The 22,920-nt window shown below is 37.3% G+C and overlaps 4 protein-coding genes and 1 pseudogene across 4 annotated transcripts; 2 read left to right on the forward strand and 3 right to left on the reverse strand.

Annotated features, from left to right (window-relative positions):
• Nucleotides 1–153: 153 nt before the first annotated feature.
• On the reverse strand, nt 154–5,604 carry LOC126592361 (uncharacterized; annotated as a pseudogene).
• Nucleotides 5,605–6,732: 1,128 nt separating this feature from the next.
• Nucleotides 6,733–8,513, forward strand: LOC126592688 (uncharacterized). Its single transcript, XM_050258444.1, has 6 exons — nt 6,733–6,903; nt 7,064–7,216; nt 7,321–7,401; nt 7,503–7,634; nt 7,885–7,971; nt 8,224–8,513. The coding sequence occupies exons 1-6, from the start codon at nt 6,798–6,800 to the stop codon at nt 8,298–8,300; spliced, it is 636 nt and encodes a 211-aa protein (XP_050114401.1). The 5' UTR covers nt 6,733–6,797; the 3' UTR covers nt 8,301–8,513.
• Nucleotides 8,514–9,570: 1,057 nt separating this feature from the next.
• LOC126592686 (probable ribose-5-phosphate isomerase 3, chloroplastic) lies at nt 9,571–10,748 on the reverse strand. The gene has a single exon (XM_050258443.1). It carries the CDS (start codon nt 10,601–10,603, stop codon nt 9,761–9,763), a length of 843 nt encoding a protein of 280 aa, XP_050114400.1. The 5' UTR covers nt 10,604–10,748; the 3' UTR covers nt 9,571–9,760.
• Nucleotides 10,749–11,655: 907 nt separating this feature from the next.
• LOC126592689 (PITH domain-containing protein At3g04780-like) lies at nt 11,656–14,631 on the forward strand. The gene is made up of 8 exons (XM_050258445.1): nt 11,656–11,823; nt 12,072–12,158; nt 12,577–12,700; nt 13,761–13,809; nt 13,897–13,954; nt 14,074–14,120; nt 14,212–14,289; nt 14,438–14,631. The coding sequence occupies exons 1-8, from the start codon at nt 11,785–11,787 to the stop codon at nt 14,487–14,489; spliced, it is 534 nt and encodes a 177-aa protein (XP_050114402.1). The 5' UTR covers nt 11,656–11,784; the 3' UTR covers nt 14,490–14,631.
• A 1,183-nt stretch (nt 14,632–15,814) lies between these two features.
• LOC126592685 (peptide-N(4)-(N-acetyl-beta-glucosaminyl)asparagine amidase) lies at nt 15,815–20,974 on the reverse strand. The gene is made up of 17 exons (XM_050258442.1): nt 20,799–20,974; nt 20,676–20,729; nt 20,410–20,580; nt 20,222–20,320; nt 19,892–19,978; nt 19,696–19,778; nt 19,426–19,539; nt 18,844–18,898; nt 18,664–18,750; nt 18,362–18,417; nt 18,201–18,260; nt 18,020–18,107; nt 17,143–17,904; nt 17,000–17,060; nt 16,811–16,913; nt 16,403–16,537; nt 15,815–16,326 (listed from the first exon to the last, which is right to left on the reverse strand). Exons 1-17 carry the CDS (start codon nt 20,874–20,876, stop codon nt 16,242–16,244), a joined length of 2,178 nt encoding a protein of 725 aa, XP_050114399.1. The 5' UTR covers nt 20,877–20,974; the 3' UTR covers nt 15,815–16,241.
• Between the last annotated feature and the right edge of the window lie 1,946 nt (nt 20,975–22,920).

The raw sequence follows: 22,920 nt of genomic DNA on the forward strand, positions 1-22,920 counted from the left end.
AACAAAAAAAAACTACATTTTTACACTAAAAAGTCAATCTGGTACTATTCATTTTACCTTTTATTTTAATTTTATCGTTAAAACTCAAAGTTTTTAAACTTTTTTCATTAGTTTTCCTAAGAAATTATCATCCCCAAAGTGGGAAGTAAAATACTAGGAGCCGAACTCCTTCGCACTGCTCTTTCTTGCAGCTTCCTTAACTCGATCAAGATAACCTTCAATTGGAGGAGTCAGAGTTGCCATGAACCGTTTTACTGGGAACGGAGTAAGATCTGGCACCAATGCTGCTGCTTTCAAATGTCCAGGCAATGCCTCAATCGCCTCCACCGCAACATTGTGGACTCTGCTGCCTGCCTTGCACGGTGACGCTTCACCATTACCCTACTGTTTGCACCTAAAATGTGTCATTCGGGCTAAATATGGCAAATATGGCATTTGGAGGATTATCTGGGAGAAAAGCTAACTTGGAAAGATATTTGGATGTAAGTGGGGTAGTTTTTGACATTATAATATTATTTTTCCCATTTATTTGGGTGGTGGAGGTTTGCCAAGAGATTTGTTTAAATAAAACAAATGCATGCTTTTTCATTGCAAGTGGATGAGAAGACACCACACAGACATTCCTGCAGAAAACATGTGAAAGAAGCCAGCTTGCTTCTTTTAATTATTAGTTTATTGCAAGTAGTGGAGACATGTGAAAACATGTGGTGGAAGTACAAGTTGCTCTTTTTAATATCATTTCACAATGCAAGCTGGCCAAACTTCTTTCGAGCAAATTCATTGTTCTCAATAATGGGGTTCTTTAAGATCTTTATGTAAAGAAGCAAAGGCAGAAGAATTATGGCCACTCAAACAACCAATCAATCAATTATACTCAAATTAGCTCATCAGCTTCCTTGTAGACATTTAGCTTTAGCCAAGCATCTATTGTTTTCCTTGTTTATTAGCTCTGCTGCTCACTAGTAGTATCGATCTTATTTGTAGTTCATGTACAACTCATTTTCAGTCATTTAATTACAAGCAATCTACAATATTAGTCATTCGCTCTCCTCTATCATTTACATTTCCAGCAACCCTGCCATTTACATATTGTTTCATCTCTCCATATAAGTAAAGTCTTTATCTTTAAGGCAAACAAAGAACCTTGATTTGAGCCACTCCCACTCAATGACACAATCTCTTAGTTTGAAGTCAAATTCAGGCGTAACCTCAATCATTCAGATCTCGTCTACTAGAAGCATCTAGTAGTGGCACGCCTACACCCCACCAATTTTATGTTTGAGCAAATTCCCAACTTGCCCGCAAGGCCCATAAAAAATTTAGGAAGCAAGCACCTACTATACTCATTCTCCTTTGCAAGCTTTCGACCACCTTCAACAGTCAGGTTATATTTTGGTATCTTCTCCACATCGACCAAACCTAGTGATACCAAATCCAAACCAGGAGTTCCAATAATTGTTGGTTTTTCTGGGATGCCCAATTTTCCCTTGTCTTTCTTCAGCATCTCAATCGAAGGTTTAAGCGAGCGATGAGAAATGATAGACGGGTGTTGGATTGCGGGTTAGAATGTGGGTGGGTTAAAGTTGGGCTTGGCCTGCTTAGGTATGATGATCTTCTCCAAGTAGGCCTCACATAAGGGCCCAAAAGTGGGTTGAGCACAAAACTTAAAACGAAGTTTGAGTTTCTTAAAGATTAATCCCTTAATTAATAGGTATACTTGCGAGTGGTTCTGAAATTGCTAAAAGCGCTTATGAATATGTTTGACGATAAATTTTAAAAATTCTTATTCGTCTTATAAATGTTTTTTGTAAAACCAATAACAGTTCCAACTTTTCTTTATGATAAAAGCACTTCTACGAAAAGCTCTCATGAGCTAAAGTACTTTCGAACGGGCTACATTAATTTGATCCAAATTAGTTGTATAGCAAATTAGTTGTATAACTTAACTAAGCTTTATATTCTCGAATTGAAAGAAGGAAAGTTACGGTTTGTTAGGAAGTGTATTTAAAATGACTGAAATAACCAACATTAATTTGGTCTAAATTAATTAGATGCATATTAATAAACTAACAAAATAGCTTTCGTATGTGAGAGAGAGAGTATGAATAACTGGATATATCGTTTTGTATATTCATCTCTCATCGTGGATATAAAAAGATACATCACCAGCTCCACACAAGAATCTCTTTAGTTGTTGAGAACATGCGATTCAATTAATTAGCATAATCTCATGCTTATTGAAATCATAAACCTAAACTCCACTAATGAGCAAATAAAATTAACTATATGGTTTGGTTTATAATTTATTGTGTGTTTGACTTCCGATTTCATCTTCTTCTCATTGTTTTCTTCTATATTCTTGTTAAGAGAAATGCTAAATGGACTGTTTAAAGTATGACTTTCTGTCATTTCATAGTTTAATATCAATTCTTGTGCAAATATTATAAAATATTGTGTAATACAGTTTAACGTCAATTTCTGTGCAAATATTATAAAATATTGTGCAAAAAATATGAAGTATCAGAGAGTTCATCGTGAGAATGTTCTCATCATTTCTCTTCTTGTTAAACATCATTGAACTATTTTTTTCGAAAAGATTTAATATATATGGACAATGGTTTTTAATAAACTCAATTATATTAATTTAGTTATTTCATATTCAACCACCCCAATAAAAAAAAAGAACCAATCATAAAATATAAAGAATAAAAGAGAAAGGAAGAATATCCAACAGAGACGCCAAGACGACAATATTCGAAACCTAATCCTCTGACATGTTTTTAACTTGCAGCACACTTTTGTTTTTGTGGAAGAAAGATTCTCTTCCTTCTTAATTTCTCTCATCTTTTTTCCTCTTATATTTAAATAATTATGATTAAATCACGTCAAGATTTTATATTGATTTTTTTAAAGATAATAAAACAAAAAGCAAAGTGTAAGATGAGAGGAAGGAAAAGGAGAAGAGGGAATATGATGAGAGTAGAAAGGCAGGGAATCCTGCTCTATTTTTGTGAATGCAAAATTTTCCAATTATGCATGAGAAAGCCAACATATTAGTATAATATTTTTGTGGATATGATGTTGAGTTTCCACTCATACGTCTCGAGTTTGAACTCCTATATTTTCTAAATTATTATAATAGTTTCGAACTCTCTAGTTCTTTTTAATAATAAAAATTCTCACTATGTTTGGCATCTTCTTTTTGTTTTGGCCTATTCGGATAAATGATCCTCGTGGTCATAAGGTATTCGGAACATAACCCTTGTGGTAAAAAAATTCGGATTTAAACCTTTGTGATCTAAGTCTGTTAGGATTTATACCCAAAATTGAAACTTCTGTCATTCCTCTGTTAGTAATATGCACGTGAATCTCATATGTGAGGATAAGATGGTTATTTCATAGTTAGTAGCATGCCAATAGCTTAGCTAAAACCCTTATGGCCTTCCCAATTCTAAAGCACGAACAAAATTCTTTTATTGAAATCAGAGGTTTGGTTCGTGTTTGAAAAGCCACATCGATGGCTAAGCGAAGAATTGAGGGAGACGTCGCACCAACATACTCAGCTATTGCTGCAATCTTGATAACTTTAGGTGATTGTTCTATTTTGAAAATGGTTTGTTCGTAATCGTATCCACCATGTGCGGTTTTATGCTTGAAAGTTTTTTCTTTTTTCCAGTCGGTCTCCTTCTTAGTGGTATATATAGGGGTTTATGTGTAGGGTTTTGAAAGGGAAGAAGGCAACAAAAAGGAAACAAACAGAGCAAACTAGAAGGCAAAAAGCCAATTAGTTGTTCAATCAAAGAATTCAGTTGCGCACCCAGGTGCGATTTTAGTTCGTGATATCTTTGTTTATGAATGGAGAGTGACTATGGAAGGGATGAAACGGGGATGAAATGACCATCTTATCCTCACATGTGACACTCACGTGCATGATACTAACGGAGGAATGACAGAAGTTTCAATTTTAGGTATAAATCCTAACAGATTTAGACCACAAGGATTTAAATTCGATTTTTTTTGCCACAGAGGCTACCTTCCAAATACTTTATAACCACAGAGATTATTTATCTGATTAGACCTTTTGTTTTGGCTTAGACATTTGGAAAAAGGATAATACTTGAAGACTGACAGGGGAGTACCCAATTTACTGACTATCTTATGTGGCCCACTAACATTTTAACACCTGTACTAAGATAATATTACCAATCACCATCCTATCTTGCTAACCAAACATCCACCACTCCCTTTAAACCTAGTACCAAACATCATCCTTCTTCTTCCCCTTCCAAACTGCCATGGCGTATCTGTCGACGTCAACCCCACCGACCCAATGCCAGTAACTCCTCTAATCTGACGTCTTCCTCGTCGACCCAACCAACCCATCCCTATATCTCGCCGCCGTGGACCTTCCTTCGTAACACCCATATCTAACCAACGGAATCTGACCGGCAAAGAGGAATGAAGGGGGGCCGCCGTCGAAGAGAGGGTTAGCTGTGGGTTCTCCGGCGAACAGAGGGGTTGGGATAGTCCAGGTCGTCGGAGAAGAGGTAGGTGGAGTTGGGGTTGCCGGAAAAGTAAGAGATTGGGGGCGGTCTCGCAAAAGAAGAGAAGGGATGGGGTTGGGCTCGCCTGAGAAGAGAGAGGTTGGGGGTGGACTCGCCGGAGAAGTGAGGAATTGATGGATGGTCTCACCGGGGAAGAGGGAGGATGGAGGGGGAGTTTCTGCGCAATAGGCAAGAAGGGAGATAAGATGACAGTGTTTGGTTGTGAAGATGGAATACGGATGGTGTTTGGTTACGAAGATAGTAGAAGTTCGGGAGAAATTTCTATTTGACAGATGTTAAAATTTTAGTAGGCCACGTATGATGGTGAGTGAATTGATTGTAAGGGGATTCTCTCCAGATCCCTTCCACCAAATCCCCTAATTCGGATCTTTGAAATTTGATCAAACGGTTTAAGTTATTATAACTTTTAAAATAGACCCTTATTTTTAGTCGTTGGATCATATTTCAAGAGTCCGAATTGATAAATTTAGTGGAATAGATCTGGAAAGAATCCCCTTCCGAATTGATTATCCTTTGAAAAATGCTTCCTCTTTTGTTGTCGTTGTTTGATTAAGAATTTATTGGACAGCTTAATTAAGGAGAAATGTTGACTTTGTGGAAGCTCAAAGCTTCTGCCCACCGCGTGTCACTCTTCTAGAATTACAACTTCCCGTTTTGAATTTTGCACCACGTCGTTGAATTGTACTACCTACCAATATGGTGGAACTTGCAAATGCCAAGCAAGAAACTTTCCAATCCAAGTTTACTTAATATTACTTTTAGCAAAATATACACTTGATTTCAATGTCGATTTTTTTTGTAACTTGTTGGCTTTGTAATCAGTAGGTTTTGGGTTAGCATTTTCGCGAAAGAAATTGCTTTTTAAATTAAGAGATCGATGAACGCCAAGGGCTCCTATCTCTATAGGTATTGTCAAGTAGAAAGGACTCCACTTATTTGGACTAAGTGGTAGGTACTCTCTCTAATCTCTACAATGTTGTCAATGACTGAAAAAAGAACAACTTTAAGAAAACACCACCATCTATCAAAGCTTACCCATTTTTTTTTAACAAACGATAGTATTTATATTAAAAGGGTAAAGAGTTGGCTAAGCTTATAATGGGCTAGTTGTAATAATGTGGTTTAAATTCATTTTTTGTGAGAATTGAACCTAAGACCTTTCATTTACGAGTGAACAAAAATACCACTAAACTGTAGCACTAAGCGACAAAGCTTACTGATTTAAAAAACCGATGGACGTTTAACCGTATCAACGTGTCATAATTACCAAATATATATGGTTTTGTTTTGATGTTGTCAAATAGCAGGATTTGAAGGTCAAAACCTGAATATTTCTTTGTTCTGGTTGCATATGTTGACTTTGGCAAACTCTAGTGGACCCAAAGAAATTCGATTTTATGAAGAACATTTTAACGTAAATAATTGGCAATTACATTGCACAATAACAAATTAACAACCACCCTCTTCACGTTTTTTTTTTAAAATTACGGAACCTTCTTTCGGGGGACAGAATTAGGCAGCCACCAGAAGCGTCTCCACCACTTTGATACCTTCTTAGTTTTCAGTCTTAATCACATATTAATTCAGTATACACTACATCGAACTTTAACGATCCGAACCGTCTATTTCTCAAATTGCACCTCATCCTAGCTAAATATTAGCCAAATTGAAAATATTCAGTTCGATATGGAGTGGTCTCCACACCCAATCTCCATTTAAAAAAAAAATGGGGATCTCTTTGCATAAAAGACTTGTATAGTTCGACGTGAAATGAGCCCCACACCCACTTCACATCGAACTTTAATGATACGAACCATCTATTTTGTAGGTCTCGATTCATAGATCATTTTTGCAAAAGTTCAATTCAATCTGAAATCATCTGTCTATTTAATTATCAAGATAGAATTTCATTGTTTCTTATATAGCAAAATATTCGTTAATTTCTTTGAACCCAATTAGATGTTTTAAATATTTCTAATTTGACTAATATTTTGCAAGAATGATCTATGAAATAAAACTTAAAAAATAAACGGTTCGAATTGTTAAAATTCGATGTCGTGTGGACGCTACAACTAATCCTAATTTTTATAGAAAAATGAGAATCTCTTCCATTAAAGACTTCATATAATATATATATATATATATATATATATATAAAGAGAGAGAGCCTAACTTCATTAGAAACAACCTTCACAGAATACCTCCCTCCCTCTCTCTCAAAACCAGATACAAATGGCTTTCTCTAACTCCATGGCCGTTTTATATGTACTTCTGGTAGCGGTGCCCATGGCTGCTTTCGTCTTGGACTGGCCAGATAACTTAGCTCCTATGATTGCCGGTGAGCACTTCATTTCCTCTCCAAACACACATCCTTTCGAACTCTGTCTGTAACTCACTATAGGCTCGACAAACAAAGAGAAGATGTATACGAGTGACATATTATTGTTCTTTTATATCAACTAGTTTCTTTCTTCTTACACATCTTCTTCTTGTTGCAGCTGAAATATGTAAACAAGTTGAGTGTGGAAGGGGAGCATGCAAATTCGACATGAACGAACCATTAACTTTCACCTGCGAGTGCGAACCGAACTGGAAGCGAACGTTTGATGGGGACGATGATCTGAAGTTTCTCCCCTGTGTCATCCCCAACTGTAAGCTCTAACTCTCCCCCTCTCGAACAAAACCTTGAGGAGCAAGATTCTGTTCTGCAAGATGTCATGACTTAGGATCGGTTCTAATTTTCGTGTTTTCGCAGGTACACTGGACTACAACTGCCAGCCAGCTCCACCTTCAGTTCCTAAGAAAGAAGTCCCTCACAATTTATCTGCCTTTGATCGTAATTACCACTAAACCAGCTCAATTATCTCATCCATAAATTAACATAGTTAATCACTTGGTTCCTTTTCCTAATAACTCTAATTTTCGGTGGTTAAACAGCTTGTTACTGGTCTTACTGCGGAGAAGGTAACTGCGTAAGGAACAGCACGTACAATTACGCACCCATCTGTGAATGCAAATCCGGCTCCTCTAATCTTCTCAACGTCACAGCATTCCCCTGCTACAATGAATGTAAGAACACTAACTAAACTTGTTTTAATTCTGGTTTACAACATAATTAACATACTTTCAACAAGCTGGAGAAAGTAATGGGAGGGAGTTTTAACGAAACACTCTTATTACTGGTCACTTTTAACAAAAAACCATATTTTTATCTTTCCCTGACACTATTCACTACACCTTTATTTGTCATTTTTCATTAAAACTAAAGTTTTTTTGGACTTTTCGTTAGTTTTCCTTTAATTTTTTTGTAATCTTTCAGGCACACTTCAACCCGACTGCGCAAGTCTAGGAATTAAGGTTGCAAACTCAAATTCCCGCACTGGCTCTGGGAATGACAGTAGTCAAGGTGAGATTGTCTGTCAATCTAAAGGCCAACTAAGTAAAACCTCGTTTGATAACCATGTCGTTTTTAGATTAGTTTTCTAATTAAATTGCTTGGAAATAAGGATTAAGACTAGGTCAAGGGGCTTGAGGTTTTGAAAGTTTACATCTCTACGCAATTGACTTTAAAAAGGCATCACATAGTTGTGAAAATATAGCCTAAAATCCACACAATATACTGACATTCTTTTCTTCCTCTTCTCCTCTCGATTTCCAGCTACATCGTTCTTGCCCGGAAAGTTCCTGTTGATGGCCATAGTGACGGTGTCCGTGGGTATGATTCTGAGGAAGTAGGATCGGAAGTCCGGTTACACGATTGTGGATTACATTTGTTCTTTTGATCATCCTTTGGTTTCACAAACTTCAGGTTCATTTTGTTGTTGAAACATCGCCTCGATGTTTCACCAGTTCATCAATGTGTATAAAGTCAGTTTGTGTAAATAAATCGACGCAGTCATAGCCCCACGACTGTCATATATTGCACTTGTATACAGATTTTTATGTGTACATACCTCTTACGAATCATCTATCATTGACAGAGCAGATTTTCTACAAGCATCAGAAAATACTTCCGCTACAACAGAAAAGATTTTACATGTCGATAAAACCCACCCTCGTGAAACAATTTATAGAACTGATGCAATCGGCATAAGAAACGACGACAACTAAGTCGTACGCAGATCAAATTTTCATTAGAACACTTGCAATTCAATGGAAAAACTTTAACACGTTGATCAAACCTCCTCTCACCAGACAATAAGAAGAACAGATGCCATCAACAGAAAAAGAAGACAACCGAAAACATGATCAAGTTATAAATACGCTACTCAGGTTGCAACCGAAACCATGTTACACGTTCTGTATGATTTAGGCTTGAATAGGAATCTGTTCATCTGTAACACAGCCGTATTTGCAGACATTAAGGACTATTGACATAAGTTTACTCACCATAAAACGGAGAAGTTTACAAACTGATGAACCAAGAGATTAACCGATATCACATAGTAATCCAAGCATTGAACATGGGTACACCGTTGAGCGGTTTACTCCATAAAGTTGCTAACTTTAACATGCCATTGCAAAGAGACAGCCACATGCATCATACAGCATACAAGAGAGCCATTAACTAGCATCAGTTGTTCACTGATCGATACTCAGCTCATTTGCAAGTCACAGTGATCACAAAAGCTACAGAGCTTGATCTTCTAATCTCAAAAGGTAGTGATCTCTTAAATGTCAGTTCAAAGTCAAGAGAAAACGTTGTCGAAATCTTAGCTATTCTGGATGCCGAGTTGAAATGCAGGAATCACTTGACGCTCGAAAGCCTCAAGAAAAGTACGGTTATAGTTGTCAGTTCTCTTCTCAGTTCACTCTCCTAAAAATATCCAGAAACAAGACTGCCAACAACTCAATAAGGCGATATAGTGAGCTAAGAATCTAGTAACCGAAAATGGCAGAAGCACGAAGGTAACAATTCACATTATTTCTCAATTTACACTTCCATCATTCTTTAGCATTGTTAGTATACTACTGATCAAAACCGACATGCTCAACCAACAAGAAGTGCATGGAATGCAGGATTTTCGACTAATTCCCCATATCGTGAATTTAAAAGTTACACCAAAGGAACTAAATTTCACAGTGAAATACTGAAGAACAAGCAGCAAGAACAAAACCCCACCAAAAAATATGAAAAAACAGAGTACAAATGGAGGTTCAACACTCACCGCCACCGGAAATATCCAAAAATCCAATCACTTGGTCTTCACTTCCACTCCATTCGTGCCGGCAATGATCACCGCCGTCGCCATGTCCAAGAACAACCCATGTTCCACAACACCTTCGAATTTCAAAATCTCCTTCCCTGCCGCCGGCCCGTCTTTGATCGGAGTCTGGAAGTACAAATCCACAATGTAGTTGAAGTTATCAGTCACATACGGCTTCCCGTCGCCGTCGACCCTCAATTTCGCCTCCACCCCTTCTTCCTTAAACAGCTCCTGAAGCCTAACCAAGTTGTATTTCCAGCAGAACTGCACCACCTCCACCGGCATTGCCAGCCCGCTTCCGCCGAGCCCCGTCACCAGCTTCGTTTCGTCCGCCACCACCACAAACTTCTCCGATGCCGCCTCCACCATCTTCTCCCTCAGCAGAGCTCCGCCGCGCCCTTTGACCAAATCGAGATTTGGGTCGACCTCATCGGCGCCATCGATCGCCAAATCGATCTTCGGGTGATCGTCGAGCACGGAAAGGGGAATACCCAACTGGCGAGCTTGGTCCTCCGTGCGCTTGGAAGTCGGGACTCCAATAATGTCCTTCAATTCGCCGGATTTGAGGAGCTCACCGAGCTTGGAGACCACGAAGGCGGCAGTGGAGCCGGTGCCAAGGCCGAGGACCATTCCAGATTTGACGTACTCGACGGCCTTGTCGGCGGCGAGCTTCTTGAGGTCATCTTGAGTGAGCGCGGGGACTGTGCGCGCTTTGACGGACATGGGTCGGTAGGAAGAGCGCATGTTAGGGGATTTGGGGGTGCGCAGGATAAGGTGGGTGGCGGTGGAGGCATTGTGGGGGGAGAGGAGGGATAGGGAGGAGGAAGCCATTGGAGAGGTGGAGAGCGGAGGAGGAGGAAGATAGAAGAAGTAGAATTAATTGGAGAGAGGAAATAAGAGGTTGGTTTTGCTTCCTCTGTTTTTTGTTTGTTTGTTTCCTCTGCTTTCTTGTGAGCTCTGTTTTTTTGTATTTTCAAAGGTATAAGCTTTGGATATGCAAGATGTGACCTTTATGGGTGGGTGGTTGGCGGTTTGCTATTTGGTTTGGTTGAGATAAGAGGTTTTTGGTGAGAAGAATTACGGGTTTGTCTTCGATAGTTCAGCTTAATTTTTTATTTTTTTAAATCTTCATCGTTCAATATTTTATGGTTAATTTTTACTGATTATTTTTCGAACCCCTCACTAGTTCTAGATTATTTACAAAAATTAATCTTTTAACTTTCATTAGAGTTTCCATTTGTACTCACCAACTAGATATCAAGAAAAAATAGTCACAAGGAAATTTATTTATTTTGCATCAAATTTGTGTAACAAATCAAATAGAACCCTTTTTAACAAAAGCATATGGGAAAACCAAAGTCAACTACAAGATTTGCATTGCTAAAAACATGTTTCATCTCAACATAAACCGTTTTGGAAAAGAAGGAAATATCTGACTCGAGAAATTCTTTAGTCCAAACATCTTTATACGAACAACAAACGCAAGAAAGTAGGATGGGCACCAAACTAAGAAGGTGAGATTGGAAGAAGCGGGATGAAAGAGATCAAAATATATAAAACAAAGTATTTTATATCGACCATTGAACAGTTATTTGGTGCGGTCATTTGTGTCTTTCTCCATTGCAAGACATATTTATCTGCTACTTAATAATATAATCGGATGCTATTACTCTACACATATAAACAAGAAGATTCTTATGTAAGTGAGAGGTGTTAGGTCAATCATTCATAATGTAGAAAATATCGTATGTATTAAAAAAAATCACATGTAATTACGAGTCCAATAAGTGATTTAGATCAAATCTACCTACTAAAAAAATTATTTTATAGAAAAATGGAAAAGTAACCTCTTATACGGCGCCGTTTCGACGCTTCTACCCACCATATTCATTCCTTCCTCTCTTCGGCTTCGGATTCTTCAACTAGACCAATTTATAGCTTTCGTCCTCCAAACTCCATCTCTCTCGTTTCCGTCCTCCAAATTCCAACTCAAATTCTTAATCTTGTCAGCCATGTCTGCGGAATCAGCCAGTGCAATCCAAAAAAGCCAAGTAAGCAAGACACCCACTTCCCGATTTCCCTTTTCCTCTTCTGTTTTCTTGACTAAAACCAAAACAACACGCGGAAATTGGTGGGAAAAAGTTTGAATCTGGCATCTGGGTTTCTCCCAAGATCAAAACCCAGTTTTTGGATCACCCAATTCCTCTCCCGGTGCAGAGAATTTCAAATTCCGGCCTGCAGTACGGCACTGCGTTTAAAGCTGCTGACTTTCTGACATTCAATTTTGTTTTTGTGGCAGGTTGATTTATTGGACTTCATAGATTGGTCTGGTGTTGAATGCCTCAACCAAAGCACCTCTCACTCTGTTGCTAATGCTCTCAAGCAGGTATTTTTATAATTTTGCATTCGGCTTCTGGGTTTTTACTGTTTTAAACTTTTAATTTTAAGAAAACTAATGAAAATGGTTTGAAAACTTTGAGTTGTGATAAGGACAAAATAAAAGGAGAAGTGAATAGTACTAGAATTGATTTTTTACTGGAAAAATATGGTTTTTCAATAAAGTAAACAGTATTAGTAACTTCTCGTTAAAGTTCCTTTTATTTTACTTGCAGATTAGTTATTTTGTTATTGTAGTAGTTTTTTCTTGGATGTTAATTTGATGGGGTTTTGTTTAAATATTGGGAAAGATTTATGATGGTGTTGTGGGGTTTCAAATCTCGATTTTTTGTGTTTTTATGATGTAAGGCTCGATCAGTTCTTGAACATGTTTTGGATTGAACTTGCTCTTGTTGACTAACTATTAGGGTTATAGAGAAGATGATGGTTTGAATCTGGAGAGCGATGCGGATGAGCAGCTTTTGATTTACATACCTTTTCTTCAAGTCGTTAAACTGCACTCTGTCGTCGTCAAAGGACCTGAAGATGAAGGTAACATCGGATGTTTACGTTTGTTAATAGATACAGTTCAGCTGCATGTGGCTGTGCTTGCTAAATTCATAGTGCTGCGCTTGAATACACTGATATGCTTTGATCCGAGTGCATAGGCGATTGTTCTTTAAGTTGTTATTTATTTTCGCTATCTATGGTACATTTCTTTGATTTTCTTGGTAGTTGCTTCTATCCTTTGTTATAAAATCATATAACAGTGAATTCGTCCCTACACATTCTATTTAGGGTTCACAGGAACTATGTATTTGATCTCGTAATATTCACTCTTTTACGGTTTATAGATCCAATAGAGGTTTTCAAACAGATCAAAATTGTTGGCATGCCGACTAAGGACAATGAAACTTTTGATCATTTTGTAACCATGGGGATTTAAGAAGCTACCGGTCTCAAACCAAATCCAAAGGGATCATGCTTTTTCTCATTTGATCATTGTAATCCATACAAAGGGTGATTGTATTTTAAAAAAACATCTGCCTTAGCAGCCACTACTTATTGAGTGAACACGAAAGTTGGTAATGGATGTATCGTAATTGCTATCGCACGAAGTTATCTTCTTTACTGGAAAACCATTGAACAGATGAATGTTTTCTCATTGTTCAAAGTTATATTACAGGACAGGGAAAAATGAGTTCATTTTACAGTAATTTTCCCCTGAGAAGGATGATTTTCCTGGTGTCTTTGCTTTTATACCATTTTGCTTCGTCTATGTTTTTTTCATTTTTCTTTTCTTTTTAGTCTTTACTTGGGCCTGTTAGTTAACCAAATTGTGATTTTCATAAATATGTTTTATCCTAAATTTTTTCTTCTTAAACGATTTAAGAGGTCGCACTTGGTGCGATGGCAAGTGCCTTCGCCCATGAGCGGTAGGTCTCGGGTTCGAGACTTGGGAGCAGCCTCTCCATAAATGGGGGTAAGGCTAGCCAACATTCACCTCTCCCAGACCCTGCGTAAAGCGGGAGCCTTGTGCACTAGGTACGACCTTTTTAAACGATTTATGAGATGATGTTTGATATTGTTCTAACGTTACGATGATATTTAGGTCCTAAGACCGTGAAACTTTTTTCAAACAAGGAGCACATGGGATTCAGGTATTATTTTGGGACAATTACAGTCATCAATCGTCGATAAATGCATTTAGTTTAGCTGATAAATGCATTTCTTATTGATTATTGCAGCAATGTCAACGACTACCCAGCAAGTGACACCATTGATTTATCCCCTGATAATCTAAAGGTAAGGACTCTGTAACTATGACATCTGCTATACGATTCTTTTGATTGGCGAATGCAATTCACCGATGCATATTTGGAAGAGTTCTGCTTTGTATTTGATGTCATTTTTATACGTTACAGGGAAAACCAGTTGTTTTGAAGTATGTCAAGTTTCAAAATGTTCGCAGGTGTCTTACTTAAACCTATTTTCTGTTCATATACTAGTTCATTTGCTCTTAGTCGATCCGATTCAATAGAAAGTCATTATATTTGTTTCAGCTTGACTGTTTTTATCGAGGACAATCAATCCGGCTCGGAAGTCACAAAAGTTCAAAAGATTGTTCTTTGTGGAACAACGTAAGTTTCTATTATTCGTCTGTCACATCACGCAGTCTACAATCTGTTGATTTGTGCATCTGACGTGACGGTATTTCCATTTCGATAACAGTATCCGCGTATATTACATGCCGTATGTATCTGATGATTTATTCGTGGTGTTATGCAGGGTGGAAACGACAGACATGAAGGGCTTGAAGAAAATTGAGGACGGACACTGAAGAAAGTAAGAGAGGTAGGAGAAGAACGAGAATGAACAGATTGGATCATTTAAATTCACAAACCATAGTGATCATCTAGCAACCCTATTTGGTTAATGTTGCATATTAAATTTAAGATTATAATCTATTTTCTTTTGGGATTTTTCTCCGGAATTCTCTCATCTCGCCCGCTCTCGTCAATTGTTGCATGTGCGGATTTTTGTTAAAATCAAGGGAATTTTAACGAAAATCTTCTAGTACTATTTATTTTAACGAAAAATTATATTTTTACACTAAAAAATCAATCATGGTATTATTCATTTTATCTTTTATTTTGTCCTTATCGTTAAAACTTAAAGTTTCTAATCTTATTCTATTAGTTTTCCTTAAAATCAATGGCATGCCAAGTGTAACAACCAAGTTTTATCCCACGAAGTAGGGTCTTCTATATGAATCCTAGAATGTTATTGTGGATTTTGTGTTTGGTTTTTTGTTAGCTCCAAGTACTCTATATCTTTTCTAATAGTCTATTTTTTAGTTTCCCCCGTTCTTCCTCTACTCCTCTTCCCTTGAGCCCTAGTCTCATAACATCTGTAGGTTTTTGGTTTACGTGTCCAGACTATCTTAACCGACAGAGGAAGAGAGAGAATGTGTCAGGTAGTGGATAGTCGGCACTTTGTTCTTCACATCGAATCTCTATAATATGACTCGTAATGGCATGCCGAGTGGGCAATTCATAAAGCCACATGTTACTTTAAACAAGAAGTATCTAGCCGTACTGGAATCACATGCAGCAAACATCTTGGGTCTTTCAATAAGTAATCAATCTACCTAAGAACAATTGAATTGACGTATAATAGGATAACTAATCTATGTGAATGTGAATTCGAACACAGGACCTCGAGTGTGATAGCGAATTTTCTTACCTAAAAATGTCCGTTAGGGATTAGATTAGGGCCGGCCACTATATTCACTGTTTCCTTTGCGCACAAGTTACATCCAACGGCTGATATTTAAAACCCATTATCGTGTTGAATCATATGTACCACACATATCCATTGGTTTGCAAATGTTTACAATAACATTAGCCGTGATACAAAAATTGTATTGCAGTCTGTATTTTCCCACCATTGTCCCCGTTTTCCCATTAAAACCTCGATAAACACCAATGCTTGACTCCTCAAGGATTGAGAGGTACTTCCTCAGTTCACTTAGTGACCGATCAATATTACTTTATTTATAACCGATACCATTAATATTTTGAATCTCTATGTAAATATTGTTTCTACAAAAAAATCTTAGTTTAGCCAATTAACTGTAACAAATAGATAGATGGATCTAAATGCTTTTATTAAACGATTTCATATATTAGTGATTTTTTTGGATATCGTCTTTAAATAATGCTTTATAATACGAACATTGCAATCATACATATAAAAATTCCGATCATAAATATGAAGTTCCGTAAGTAGGTCACATAGCGAATATTGAGGAGCCAAGTTAATTCCCTCCATAAATTCTCCACATATTTATTAGTCTCTTTTGAAAACAGTTTCTCCTAGATTCCCAATGGAAATATGAAACATCTTGGTAAGGAGTTTTAGGACAGATCCCAAATCCCATGGGCAGTCCCCCTAGGCCTTAAGAAGGGAGGAGAGCGACTTACAGCCAGACGAAACAAATGAAACGGCAGCGTCAAGCTTCATCAGCAACAAAATAAACGCAACGCACTGGAACCGGGTATCCAAATGGAGAGATTCTGATCTGTAAGAATCAACTGCTTCTTGAATAGAGGTCAATGCTACCTAATTGCAGCCGTGAATTTGATTGGACGTCTTTAACGGCCAAAAATCTAAACCTGCCGTGCATAATTTTAAGTTAAAAGAAGCGCCCGAATACACACAGGTTTGAAATACGATTGAGTGTGTCATTACCTGAAAGCATTTGCGAGGAAACCTTGAGAAGCAATCTGAAATGTTTTACGCTGAAAACGACTATCAAATACTTGAGATGTTTGTTTATCCAACAGATGCCAGCTTGATCCCTCATCATTGCTTCCTTCAACAACCCTGCAAAATTAAACTTATAAAACGCTAATCATTGTTGCACAGGATTGCGGGAATACAAGTATACAAGGACTAAACGGTGTAAGTACACGCAGAAGGAAAACTTAATTTCTACATTCAGGTCACTTTCATTGTCGTTACGAAGATGCCTGAATGAAGAGGAGCGGAAGTCCTCGATGCATAAGCACACCACGTGCCACTTTTTGGTCACTAAAATGCTAGCAGATGAAACAAAAAGATATGAGGTTACTCATAAAGTTACTATACAGATCATACCAATCCATGGGATCCCTTTCTGGTACATCGTTGGCTGACATTAACTCATACGCCACAAGTTCGTGCATCTGGTTCTCTGATACTTTATACATGATCCAGCAACCTAAAAGCCATAAGGACAAAGTTACATAGTGACCTTGTTAAATAGTACGCCATACCAATAAACAAAAGAGAACCTTTCTTAATTACCTCGTGCACCATTTGGTTCTTCCCACTTAGACTTGCGTATCCCATCAAACGCTGAAGTGGCCTGAAATTTATTGGGGAGATTGAGGAGAAGCTTTTTGAATGAAATAGTACAAAGATGAACCACAAAACCAAATAAAACTCACAATTCCAAAAGGAATTTCTTCACCACTTGCAAGGACTGAACCAGAATGTATTCTGTTTAGCTTCAGAAGAGGCAAGCAAAGAGACTTTTCAACAAAGTTATCACTATTGTTAAGATTATTGATTGTGTTGTCCAAAGCATCCAATGCAACAGGTAGTGCCAAAGAAGTTTTAACAGCACTTCCAGCCAGAGAAATGTCGACTTTCCCATCACCATCTACCATAACACTCATTGAAAGAGCATTAAGTAACTCAGTGAAAGAGGGCAACAACTGATGAACAAGTGATTGGTTGATATTAGAAGTTGAATCGATTGTGGCCCTCCTTGTTTTAAAAGGTGATTGCTTAAGATCCATGAGAATGCCTTTTAGAATCTCAAGTACTTCAACGGCCCTTGACTTTGGAAATTCTTCCTCAACAAGCTTTGAAAGAATTGGGAGAAATGCATTATGAATTTTGGTCACGTGCTCGTCAAAGCATGAACGAACTGGACAAGAAGAACCACTCAAGGAGCAACTCTCATCAGAACCACATTCTAATCTTGACTTGCGCCATTCCTTGTCCCCACTTCGTCTCCCAGGTAATGAGCTTGAGTCATTGTCTGTAGAATGCAAACCTCTTTCGAGTTCTTGCCTTTCCTTCTCATCACGCTCTTCAAGTACAGAAAGTACTTGAGAAGTAAACCCTCTTCGACAGTCTTTTGTTATATTAGCAAGCACAGCTGACAATGCAGGCTCTGTAATGATGTTACGTCGAGAAAGAACCTGCAAAAACAAAACGAAATCTTCCTCATCACGGCAAAAATAAAGTTCGCATGGTAGTTCTCTTAATGAAAATCTAGGCAAATTAATTAAAGCCAATACCACTTAGTGTGATTACCTCATGCCACTTCCTCGTATAGCGTTTGGTTACATCACAAACACCATCTTTTGCGATGGCGATTACGTAATTCAATTTCTTGTTCCACCTTCCGAAAAATACTTGAAGTTATATTCTAATGCCGATAAGTGAAGGTAAAATAAGTCATCTACTGAATGAACAGACTAATTAACAAAAGTACCCGCTTTCATATAACAGGGGTTTATCATACACTGCTTCACAAGGATCAAGATGCATCCATCTGAAAAACAAAGGCATCAAAAGAAGATTATAGGCATATATTATTGACTTTCCAAATCTCCTAAGTTAAATAAATAGCACTAGTTTGTAAATGAAAGTTACCTTCCCAAAGATTGTGAGAAGCACTCTGTCCAAACATGATCTGTGAAATCCAAGATCTGAAAACGAAAACATAATTAATAGAAATCTGTCACCGGTAACAGCAAGTATGGGTCCAAGTAAGCCTCCTCAGTTTAAGGAAAAAGGGACACAATGAAACTACTTAATTATCTGTTTTCAGCCGAAAACGTATAATGAGATTCCAGCATTGAAGTTCAACTGTACAGGATGCATTAAAAATATTCATATTGCTTTAAGCATATCCATATTTGAATATTAAGAAAGTCTAATAGAAAATGACTAACAAGACGGGATTCATATCCAAAAGCCCGGCAATAAAGCGTAAAGCAATTGGCCCATTCCCCACAACGCCCTCTTCTTGTTTCCACAAGCTGCATTGAGGAAAACAGGAAAAAGAAATTGACGGAGACATAAAATATCCAATAGGCTTCTTAACGAGGGCAAGATTCATAAATAGTAAATACCTTTAGTGGATCATTGTAGCGTGGGAAACGAGTCACCGTAGGACAAATATTGCATCTGGATAGAAGGAAAAAAAAACAATAAATGTCATTATAATTAAATATTTTGAATCTAGAGATGTATGTGAAAATTCACTTAATATGCATCAACAAAAATATAAGCTAAGAAACAAGAAAAGGGAAATATAATAAGTAAAAGTAATGTCTACGGTTAAATGTTGTGATGAACATAGAAGTTTGTCAATGTTATGTGACATGAGGTTCTCACCTAAAAATGCTAGTCACAAAAAGTTATCGGTAAAGAAAAATTGCTTAAACTGAACAATATAGATGTGAATGCTTCCACATCTGTGACAGTGGAAGGATCCGAGTTTACGGTGAAAAAGTCTTTTTAATTTCAGCTATCTTTGATCTTAAATCAGCCAAAGAAAGACTACTAAATTATATCTTTTACCAGAACCATTATTGTCCGACAGTTAGCCCAATGAAAGTCTAGACATATAATAGTGGAACAGTAAAAAAAGAAAATTACTATGTAAACTATGCATCGATACAAATGAGTATATTCTAATTTCTATAGCATACCTATAGGTCTCAACTCGAGAAGCTCCATATCGGATTTCTGAAGGAATTGCAGTAGCCATGCCAATATTTACGGTGTTATTGCCACAACTATCACAGGCAGGCGAGTTAACCCAACTGCAATAAATAAACAGGACAGAACACAATTATGCAATATTCAACTTGTAGCTATGCATGATGAAAGTGAAAGGGAAGTTTGGTTAAAATGAAACAAAATAAACTTTTATTAGAAACAACTCAATAGTATAAGACAACGAAGCAAAAGAAGAACACCTGAAAGACTGTTTGAACCAAAAAAGTAGCTGCAGCAGGAAAGCATGATCTTGCTCATTTTTTGACGGAGTTAAGTTCCCCTCCTAAAACATTTTAATCAGATTTACTTATCACCAAAACATCTTAGCAGAGTGCAAATTGATATATTTCTACACACCAGTTAAGTCCTACAGAAAAAACAACAAAATGCTCTCACCTTGGCCAAACTGACCAATGCCTTCTCCTCAAGCTCTTCTATAGGGACTGTTTTCCGAGCAGCCTCCTGGCGCACCGTGTCCTCATACTAAACCAACGACAGGCCAAAACCCAACGGAAACATCATTTAGCAAGTGCGTTTAAATCAATGCGTAAATTTGAGAGATACAAAAATACAAGTTAACTATCATTCAAAATCTAAGCACCCTAAGCTCATTGCTTTCTCGTGTCCGAAGCAAAATAAACCTCTAAATTCCAAATCTTTATTTTCCACTGTTTTCGATCGGTTTCCGGGAAACCAAACGCATTAAGCAATGAGAAAGAACATTACCATAAGAACTTGACTGACATAAGGCCGTAGTTGTTGCTCGAATTTTCCATCATCTTCATGGGCAGCGTACTGCTGAAACAAAAGTGCTTCCTCCTCAGCCTTTTTTTTACAAAACAATAATAAATTAAAAGTTAAAATTGATCAAAATTTCAAGAAAATTTTGAAAAGCAACAGAATTGTAAACAAACCTGCAACATTCTAGCCAATTCCTCGTCCGATTTCAGCAATTCGTCGTTCTGAGCCGTTGATTCTTCTTGCTGTTGTTGTTCTTCGCTGATCGAAACCAATCGGAGCTTCTCGATAATCGAAACGAGGTCCGAATCGTCCGAAACAACGGAATCTCCATCGAATCCAATTAACTTTACAGAAAGTAAAGTAATTCAATTTCAATCAAACTTGAGCTAAAATTAAGCTCGAAATTTCACAATTTTCAGATACAGAGAGACTGTCGAACCTTTTGTTCGTCGGGGGGAACGGAGGTGAGGGAGAACAGTTGAAATTTGAAGACCTGCAATGAATTGGATGTTAGAGAGAGAAAGAGAGTTTTAGAGAGAGAGAGAGAGAGAGATGGAGATACTTCAAGACCGTCGTCGGTGTCGTAGTCAACGGAGAAAGTGGAGTCCTTGTGGTGAACCTGGAAGCTCCGAGCCACCATCTTGTCTTTTGCGGCGGTGACAGTGGCGGAAATGATCGGTGCAAATGGAAAAGCGAAAGCCAAAAATCGAGGTGGAAATTATTTGATGTCCGAAACTTGTCAGCCTCCATCTTTCTCTCCTTTCTCCGGTTAGTGGGTCCACATGTCCTTATTCATGGGCTTTGTTCGACCTTGGGCCGATCTATAAGATAGTTGGGCCGATCCATAGGATAGTTATCTGAAAAAAAAATATCTTCACCAACATATAAAATTAAGAGGTAATGGCCGATTTTTCTTTTAAAGTTGTAAAAAGTTGACAATTTTTTTCTGGATTTTAATTGTAGCGATTAAACCCCTCCTTTCCCACTCCGAACTTTTTATAATTGGCCAATTTTCTCTTTGAAATTTAAACTTAATCATTTACCCCACTGAACTTTATAATTGCCTAATTTTCCTCTATCGCTAAAATTCAAACAAAAAGTGTACATAGTGAACTAAGGGAAGAGAAGAAGAAGAAGAAGAAAACAATATGTTTTCCACATTAGAGATAAATTAATTTTGCAAGGGCATTGTTATTGGCACTCCAAACTTTCTACGGTTAGAAGGAAAAAAATATATACTTGTGAGGAGTGCAAAATAATTTTTTTGGAGTGCCAATAGCAATTCTCTTTTGCAATCATAAAATTAAAGTTTATGGGGAAAATTGTCAATTACAAAAGTTTATGGGGATAAGCGGCTAAATTTAAAGTTCAGGAAGGAAATTAACCAATTATAAAAATTCAGGTGGTAATTGGCTAAAATTAAAGTTCATCAGGGAAATTTACAGCTCCTTACAAGTTCAAGGGAGAAATCCACAAATATTTGTAAAATTAAATACGATTAGTCATTGTTTCGTTTTTAATAGACCTCATATCGTTGAAACTTGAAACAAAGAAACAAGTATACAGATAAGAGGGGGGGGGGGTAGGAGTCGTTAAGATGGGACCAAAAGTAATGAAATTGAAAAGAATTGCTTAACCAGAATTAGGAAAGAAAGTTGCATCATTTTCTTTGGTCGAGAATCCAGCCCATGTGATGTTCCCACTTAATTATTCAAAGTCTATATGGTTGCCTGGTAGCAGTTGTAGTCACGAATTAAGTTTTGGTTTTGGTCCACGATTACGTCCATGACTGATGATGATCGTGAAAGGAAAGAAGAAAGTAATTGCTTGAAATTTGGAAGACATTCTATCCAAAAATTGTGAATGCAAAAAAATTGATAGATCATCACCTTGTGTTTCTTAAAGCTACAATTTTGTTGCTGACGCTTTAGTTGTTGGTTAATCGCATTTGGATTTGTGTGTGCGGTTGTAGTTTTTACTTTTTACCAAAGCATCTCTAATGGTTTATGTAAAATGGCCGATGTGGTAAGTTCTCTACTCAATTGCTTTATAAAAAAATGTTTCACTTCAATAGAAAAGGCAGACTAGGTAGGCAAAATTTTATTTTATTTTATTGCTTTTTTTCACCTTTGAAATTGACTTATCTTTTATTTTTGTCTTCTTCCCCTCGGATGGAATATTTTATTATGAATAGAGAATCAGAGTTCAGTTTTGCCTCCATGTGTAGAAGTAGGCAATGTTGTCTACTTTGGAATAATGGGCAAAGTTGCCTCCTCAATTGACTTCTTCATTGAGAGCTTGATTTTGCTTATGTGGCTCATCAAAAGGATTTGGCTACTCATTTGCCTGCTCCAGTGGAGATGTTCTAAGGCTAGTGTTATTTAATTAGGTTTAGAATGAGATCATTCAAATTTATGTGTAAACGATAAGACATACTGCTCTAGCCAACTTGACTACACTAACGTCTGCTAATTAAGATAAGGCTTGATATTTTGCTACCTGAAGCAACCCAGGCAGCAAAATAGTGGGAATGACTCGTAAAATACATACACAAGATACTTTTAAATTTACACAAACGACGGTGGGAACGATGATTGAACTCGAAAACTCAAGTGTAAAGGCGAACGCTCTTAACGAATTAGTCAGTTAAAAATGTTTACCCTTTTACGTCTCTCCATCTCTTG

Source organism: Malus sylvestris, chromosome 12 (assembly GCF_916048215.2).
Source record: "Malus sylvestris chromosome 12, drMalSylv7.2, whole genome shotgun sequence".
NCBI classification, from domain to species: Eukaryota; Viridiplantae; Streptophyta; class Magnoliopsida; order Rosales; family Rosaceae; genus Malus; species Malus sylvestris.